The sequence below is a fragment of the Oryx dammah genome, unplaced genomic scaffold (genome assembly GCF_014754425.2).
Source record: "Oryx dammah isolate SB20612 unplaced genomic scaffold, SCBI_Odam_1.1 HiC_scaffold_5, whole genome shotgun sequence".
In the NCBI taxonomy this organism is placed as follows: domain Eukaryota; kingdom Metazoa; phylum Chordata; class Mammalia; order Artiodactyla; family Bovidae; genus Oryx; species Oryx dammah.
The window spans coordinates 70,519,744-70,527,437 of record NW_024070189.1 but is presented as its reverse complement, the minus strand read 5'-3'; the positions used below and the strand labels follow the sequence as shown (position 1 = coordinate 70,527,437).

General features: G+C 52.7%; 1 protein-coding gene across 4 annotated transcripts; it reads left to right on the top strand.

The window, feature by feature from the left end:
- The first annotated feature begins 905 nt into the window (after window positions 1–905).
- Window positions 906–7,637, top strand: HNRNPAB (heterogeneous nuclear ribonucleoprotein A/B). Of its 4 annotated transcripts, none has more exons than XM_040240412.1 (8): window positions 906–1,651; window positions 1,728–1,958; window positions 2,682–2,850; window positions 3,522–3,680; window positions 3,853–3,984; window positions 5,859–5,976; window positions 6,620–6,760; window positions 7,029–7,637. In XM_040240412.1, the coding sequence occupies exons 2-8, from the start codon at window positions 1,750–1,752 to the stop codon at window positions 7,097–7,099; spliced, it is 999 nt and encodes a 332-aa protein (XP_040096346.1). In that variant the 5' UTR covers window positions 906–1,651; window positions 1,728–1,749; the 3' UTR covers window positions 7,100–7,637. The 4 variants fall into 4 exon arrangements, with proteins under 4 accessions (XP_040096346.1, XP_040096348.1, XP_040096350.1 ...); XM_040240414.1 differs by having other exon boundaries at window positions 915–1,487; XM_040240416.1 differs by lacking the exon at window positions 6,620–6,760 and having other exon boundaries at window positions 915–1,487.
- The last annotated feature ends 57 nt before the right edge of the window (window positions 7,638–7,694 follow it).

Genomic DNA, 7,694 nt, shown 5'->3' with positions numbered 1-7,694 from the left:
GTGGGTGTCCCAGCTCTAGGTAGTTGATACCTTGGGGGAGATGCAGCATTGTGTGGCTAAACCTTAAGATTTTTTGAAATTTATTTTTTTCCAAATGTGAAATTGTGACATTTTACATTCTCATGGCAACTTCACTGGGCTTCTCTGGTGCCTCCCGATAGTAAAGAATCTGCCAGCAATGCAGGAGACCTGTGTTCGATCCCTAGATTGGGAAGAGCCCCTGGAAAAGGGGCTCCAGTATTCTTGCCTGGAGAATTCCATGGACAGAGGAGACTGTAGCAACTATAGTCAGGCTCTTTGGGACCATCAGGTTGCTGGACACGACTGAGCAGGTTGGCTTAGGAAGTGAGCCTCAGACCAGGGCTCTGGGCTTGTTTTCTCCTTTATAAACTGATTGTCAACTTCCATAGGGTTGTTAAGAGACCAGATGAGAAAACAGAATGCCCAGCCCACCACACTGGGCCTGGCCACAGGATCCCAGCGGGAGATGTCAGCCACTTGTGTTCTGCTGTTATTTGGCAAACCCCGAGCTTCAGAAGTTTTAATCCTTCTTCATTTGCTATTTCTCACCCATATGGTTAAAAGGAATCATGACTATACAGGCCTTTCAAGCTTGGTCAAGAAGATAAATAAGTATTTTGTATATTAGAAGAAGAGAACTATTCTTCCCTTCCCCAAAACTGCATGATTTCAAGGAAATGGTGTATTCTTCTTAAAAACAGATTTCAGCAAAAATAAACGAATTGAAGCTATTAAGTAGTCAAAAGTAAAAATGTGATGCTAATCGTCAAGGTGGTGCCAAGCGACCTAAGAATGGGCAACACCGCAGTCCCACCGTTTCTCCCGCGTGGAGCACCATTGGCCACCCGGCGAACTCCGCCCCCTCCTCGCTTCTCGCTTCGGGGGGAGGCGGCAGAAGGGGCTGGATCCAGTGGCTTTGACGGCACCAAGGTCAAGGGGGACGGCTGGTTCCGTCCCAGTTTGTTGGGGTTTGGAGGAAACTACGCGCCCAATCTCCGAAGGCCGGGTTCTGCACTTCCAGTCGGGCGACCTTGGTTTCCGAGACTTCCTGGTGTCCAGTTTCCTCTTTTGGGAAATGGAATGGCCAAGGCTGCCTGTGCTGGTTTAGGGCGCACGGGGACCAGGGTCTACGGCCTCAGAGGCGAAGGGTCAGGCTTGCGCCTCTCTGGTGCTGGGCTCAGACCACCGGCCACTCGGGACGGGACCGTCAAGCCACCAGACCCCGCCACCCTCCGCAAGGCCCCGGCTCGCGCGGATTCTAAAATGAGGACAAAGCCCGCCCGGATCTACCGTGCGCGCGCCGCTGCGGCCAATGGGAAGCCGGCACGGGGCTGAGTGACAGACCGGCGAAGCCAATGAGCATGCACCTTGTTGCGAGGTGGCCTTGGCTCCGGTATTATAAAGAGCGCCACGAGTCGGCATTGTCAGGCGGCGGCACCGCGCGGCCGGGGCGAGCTTTCGAGTCGGTGGGTTCTTGTGGCTGCGGAGGCGGAATAGGCTAGCGCGAGGTCCCAGCGGCTCCGTCAGTAGACGGGGGAGAGGCCCGGCAGCGCAAGCGTGAGCGCGGCCGAGCCCGCGGGTGCCTCGGCGGGTGGGGACGAGCGGGCCCCGCGGCGTCATCGGCGGCGAGGTGAGCAGCCGGGCCCGGGGGCGGGAGCCTGGGCGGGAGTGGCGCCGGCCTGACGCGCTGTGGCTGCTCGTTGCAGGAGCCGCGCGCCTCGGCCTAGCATGTCGGAAGCGGGTGAAGAGCAGCCCATGGAGACGACGGGAGCCACCGAGAACGGACATGAGGCTGCCCCCGAAGGCGAGTCGCCGGCCGGCACTGGTACCGGCGTTGCGGCGGGCGCTGGAGGCGGGAGCGCGGCACCCCAGGCCGGCAACCAGAACGGCGCCGAGGGTGACCAGATCAACGCCAGCAAGAATGAGGAGGACGCGGGGTAAGTGCTGCTGCGGGCCGACGGGGGCGCCGCCTTTGTTCCGGGGCCGCCTTTTGTTGGCGCCACGCGGCGGGGGGAGGGGCGGGCGGCCGGGGCCTGCTCACGGCCCGCGGACCGGCAACTCCGCGCCGCCCGCTTACGGCGCGCGCTGGAGTTTGCAAGAGTTTGTTGGGTCGACTTTAGCGCCGCCCCGGGGCCGCTGGCGCGGGGACCTGCGGCAGGCGGCCCGGAAGGGGAGTGAGCTCGGAGCCGGGGCCTGGCGGGTCGCGCTGCCTAGGCTGCGTGGGCGGAGTTGGCGCGCACCCGGGCCTCCCTCCTCCGGCTCCTGCCGGGGGCGGAGTCCTGGTCTGAACTCTGACTCGGCCCCGGAAGCCTCGAGTTCCTTGAAGTGATCGGAGGTGGCAGGGACTGTAGGGTTTTGATACTTAGTTGTTAGACAAATTAGATTCCTTCCGGTTGTGAGACCTCAGGTCGTAGCTCTCCGGCCAGGTTGTGCTTTCTTTCCTCAACCAGCTTAGGGTACGGAGTCACCTGAAGCTATATTAGGGTCAAGGTTGAGTTTGGAAGGGTAGGGGAGACTCGTTAACATATTCCAGAGGTAGAGCCCTGTTCCGAATGGTGGCTTTATAATCCTTTCAGTGAGAGCTTTGTCAGGGTCTATCCTTCCAAAATCACAGGTTGGGTATAAGGCTTGTTGCTTTGTGTCTCACCCCACTATTTCAGAAAAATGTTCGTTGGTGGCCTGAGCTGGGATACCAGCAAAAAGGATCTAAAAGATTATTTTACCAAATTTGGAGAGGTCGTTGACTGTACAATAAAAATGGATCCCAACACTGGCCGGTCAAGAGGGTTTGGATTTATCCTCTTCAAAGATGCAGCCAGTGTGGAGAAGGTAAGCTGGGGTAGTTCACAATCAGGAGTCTCAGTGTATTCCAAGATAACCATTCTTAGCCCATGATTGGCTTATGTGTTTTGCACAGTTGAATGCTTTGGGAAGAGCAGAGAGGTTGAGAATTTATCGTATTCTTTTCCAGGGGATTAAAAGTAGAGATTAAGTGGAGCAGTGAGTATGGGCTGGGGTGATCAAGGAAGGTTTATGGTGGACCATTTATTATCTTGTGCCTATTCTGGATCTTGCTAAAGCAAACATTTCATTGAGAAGATTAGAAGAGAGCCCACAGTTGCTAGGAGATAGGCATTACTTTAACCTCATTTTGCAAAAAACAGAAGGTTAAATAGAAGAGATCACATAGTCAGTAAAGGGTGGATTGTGAGGATTCCAGCCCTAGCAGCCTAATTTTAGCCTGTGCTTTAAGTTTATGGAACTGGCTAGGCAAGAAAAGGGTTGCAGGGCATGGTCAAAAGTCTTGGGGGTGGGTTGATAGATTTCATAAACCAGGTGAAGTCTGGAGATTGGGTTGGGAAGTCAGGTTGGGGGCAGAGTTTGGAGGGGATGAAGCAGTTTTGTGTGCCTGTGTTGGGAGTCTTATGGCTAAGAGAAAGAAGGTCCTTGTCTTGGGTCATGCTGCTGAGTTAGACCCCAACTCCCTTCTGTTCGAACAGGTTCTAGACCAGAAGGAGCACAGGCTGGATGGCCGTGTCATTGACCCCAAAAAAGCCATGGCCATGAAGAAAGACCCAGTAAAGAAAATTTTTGTAGGGGGTCTGAATCCTGAAGCCACTGAGGAGAAGATAAGGGAGTACTTCGGCGAGTTTGGGGAGGTGAGTGTGTGGCCCCCACAGTGGTCTGCCAGCTGCAGTGATGTTGCCTTCTTATTGGTCCTTGACACCTTGGCTGACTGGAACTTTTTTTCACTGTGGTGTTTGTCGGCCTTTTCCTATGAGTTCCCTATAGGCTCTGAGGTAGAGTCTTGAGCTTTGCCTATGTTTGCAGATTGAAGCCATTGAGCTTCCAATGGATCCAAAGTCGAACAAAAGACGAGGCTTTGTTTTCATTACCTTTAAAGAAGAAGAACCTGTGAAGAAAGTGCTGGAGAAAAAGTTCCACACCATCAGTGGAAGTAAGGTAAGGTGTCCCCAGCTGTGTGTGCACTTAGCCTTCTGCTGGAACTGGCCTTTGCAGGTGTGGACTAGGGCTTGAACCACCTCCAGGAGTTCTCCAGGGTGGACCAGACTGTTTCTGTGCAGTGCCTGCTGTCCTGATAGGGACCAGTGGTCCTGTCCTTCAGCGCTCCCAGGCTAGCAGGACAGGACGTGAGGGAGGCAGGAGAATACTGGAGCATGGGCGGCCCCTCTGGGATGGGTAGTGTGTGAGCAGTCTCTTCAGTTACTGAAGAGAATTGAAGCTAGAGGGCAAGGTGTTCCGGATCTAGAATGCAGTGTGTATAAGTCCTGCAGTTAAGGTCTCAGATTTTAAAATTGCCACTTAGTGATTTCTATGGTGAAGTCTCTCCTGCTATGGACATTGTTGCAGAGCTTTTCTCTTATCTGTTTCCAGCCACAACCACATCTCTTCATTTCCATCCCCTTTGGTCGCTGGCTAAATTAACCCCTAGTCCAAAGATCCTTTCCAAAGAGCTCCCAGGGTCCTGGCCACCTTAAATCCAAGGCCAGTTTTGACTTCAAAGGAGCAGAGTCCTTTGCAGTGAGGGGCACCTTTCTTCTGAACTCTGGACAAGAGAAAGGGTAGGTAGTTCATGCTTTAAGTGTTCTCCTGGTGGCTGAGGCAGTTGGGAGTTGAGGGTGTGACCCACTGGCAGGGTGTGGTAGGCTTTGCCTGAGCAGGAGTGGCAGCCAGATAAGGTGGGACAGGTAGGGTGGGGCTCCTGGAAGTCTCAGTCCTAGCTGGGAGTTTGGAAAGATTGGATTTGTGATTGGGCCATTAAATTTTCTGTAAGAGAGAGAGGATCATAGGGGGCTGTTGGGTGAGAGCCATTGTTACCCTAGTGGACACTGACATGTAAAGAGGCCTTTTTCTCTGTGCCATATGTGAAATGGGCATGAAGTGCCCATTTTGCGGTGCTGTTAGTCAAACTGCTGATGATTGGTTGTGAAATGTGTAATTTAGGTGGTTGTATTCAGTTTTAAACCTAGTAGGATAGAGAACATGAGATTGCATCACTTGGTGGGGGTAATCTGCCAATTTTTGACTATGCTTGGATGAGGACATCTTATAGAATGGTTAGTTGGTTTTAATGGGAAACCAATGTTGTTGAAGTTTATTTTAAAAATAAAATAAAAATAAAATAAAATAGGAGTACAGGAAAGTCCATGGCGTTTCCACCCACAGTAGGCATAGTTTTGAGCAGAGAGGAAATTGACTCTTATGCCCTAGCTGGGGAGATACACCTGGCCCATCCCAATAGTAGATCAGTGTTTGGAGGAGGAAGGAGCAGTGGGATGGCCTTAAGGAATGCTGTCCTGAGCCCCAATGGCTTTTTCCCTCTGTAAGATAGAAGTCAGGGTTGCCACCTCAATAGTGTATTTGAGTGGAATATTTTATTTCTTCTTGGGGTGGGGGTGGGGGAGGGGGGGTGGGAAGGAACCTGCTTTCTCTAAAATCCCTCACCTGGGAAAGCCTTCTCTGACTTCCTTGCCCAAGGTGGTGTCTTGCTACACTGGACTGGCACTGGCCCAGCTGTCCCTCTCCTCCCACTTGTTAAGGTATAGTGTGGCCAAGGGTGACCATCAGCAGACCTGTGGGTGTGCCTCATTGTTTTTCAAGCAGTCTGGGAAAAGGCTTGAGCGAAAAAGGCCGGTGTGGCTCTTGGTCTGAGTTTCAGTTGGAGTTCTGAGCTAGTCCCAGTATGGTTTCCTCCCCCAGCATGTCTCGAGCAGACAAGATCCACCACCTTACTGCTCATCATTGAAGGCTTTTGTGTACCCTCCCTGTTGAGGGCTTGTCCCATTGGCATGACCCACTGTTCTCTTGACTTTCAGTGTGAAATCAAGGTGGCTCAGCCCAAAGAGGTTTATCAACAGCAGCAGTATGGCTCTGGGGGCCGTGGGAATCGCAATCGAGGGAACCGAGGCAGTGGGGGCGGCGGTGGAAGTGGAGGTGAGTAGAACCCAGATGAAGACGGGTCCTGTTGCCCTGCCTGCATGGAGCTTCTATGTTTGTCTTGGGGGTGCTCGTTGCAGCAGGGTGGGCGTGATGAGGAATGGCTCCTGAGTCAATGCTATGCTGCTGCTTGGATTGGAAGAGCCCATCTTTCTCACGTGGCCTGGGGCCCCAGGGCAGAGCGGGCCTCCGCATCACATTCCAAGTTTTGACACGGGGCAAGGTGGGAGTGTGCTTGGCTCTGTAGCTGTCCTGAGACTTGGTATACCCGTGGGTGGGCGGGCTGAAGGATAGGGCAGTGCTGTGCCAGGCGCTTATCCTCCATCCATCCCAGGCCCCTCTGACTCCAAAGCCTGAACTCCATCCTTTTTACGGCCAAGCTGCCAGGGAGGGTGGCGGTGATCAGTGGGTGATTTGAATGAAAGTGAGCTGCCTTGGTTGCCCCAGTGAAGTCAGTTTTCTGGCCTGGCCTCCTTAGCTCTAGCTTGGGTCTCTCAGGCCCTCTACACCAGGACAGCAGCCCCTTGGCTTTTCTGAGTTGCCATAGTAACCTCGCCACCCAAAGGGCAGGATTTCCTCCATCCTAGCTCCTGCGTGTGCTAAATGGTCCATGGGCCCCTGTGCCCTGCTCCCCCCACAGGTCAGAGTCAGAGTTGGAATCAGGGCTACGGCAGCTACTGGAACCAGGGCTACGGCTACCAGCAGGGCTACGGGCCCGGCTATGGCGGCTACGACTACTCGCCCTATGGCTATTACAGCTACGGCCCCGGCTACGACTACAGTAAGTAGGAGAGAGGGAGGCCCCCATCCACTCACCCACCCCGGGAGGCAGGAAAGACAGGGCAGGGGCCATTGGCAGCAGGGGCTTTGGAGTCGGACAGGCTGGGCTTTTGTCTGAGAGTGGATTTTGAGCTTTTGGGTTTCAAGAAGGTGGGGTGATATCCTACCAACAGAGTTGTTGGTTCTGGTGAGGATGCATATCAAGCGCCTGGCACAGGGGTAAATGTTCAGCAAGTTGTAGCTACTTTCATTGTTGTTCTTGTCCCTAGGTCAGGGTAGTACAAATTACGGGAAGAGCCAGCGACGCGGTGGCCATCAGAATAACTACAAGCCATACTGAGGCTTCAGCAGGATGACTGACCACACACGCTTTGTTTGGATATCGAGTGAACACAATTATGTACCAAATTTAACTTGGCAAACTTTCTATGGCCTGTCCCATGTGCATCTTATTTAAAATTTCCCCCCTGGAAATCACTCTCCTGTTTAATATTTCCAGAGCTCTAGTTGTTTAGGCAGTGTGTGGTTTCTCAAGAGGCCAGAGAGCGGCATTATGGGCTGATATTTTATTACTGGGTTACCCAGAACCAGATTGGAGGGTCTGCTTCCTGCTGCCACTCTGCAGCCTGGACCTGTGGACCCTGGTTGTAAAGAGTAAATTGTATCTTAGAAAACCAGTGTCACCTTTTTTTCACCTTTTAGTTTTATATTATTTGTGTCATACATTTCCTATAATGGAAGTGTTAATTTTACTGTACTTTTTGGTACCTTTCGGGAATCTAATGTATTGTAAGGTATTTTACACGTGTCCTGATTTTGCCACGACCTGGATATTGAAGCTATCCAAGCTTTTGAAATAAAAATTTAAAAACCCCCAAGCCTGGGTGAGTGTGGGGTACACTGTGAAGGGGGGCAGGTGCTCCAGAGCTCCAGTA

Coding starts and splice junctions, on each gene's coding strand:
- HNRNPAB (XM_040240412.1), top strand. CDS start 1,750: ATGTCGGAAGCGGGTGAAGAGCAGCCCATGGAGACGACGGGAGCCACC. Junction 2,851..3,521: donor ATGCAGCCAGTGTGGAGAAG/GTAAGCTGGGGT, acceptor CTGTTCGAACAG/GTTCTAGACCAGAAGGAGCA. Junction 6,761..7,028: donor CGGCCCCGGCTACGACTACA/GTAAGTAGGAGA, acceptor TCTTGTCCCTAG/GTCAGGGTAGTACAAATTAC.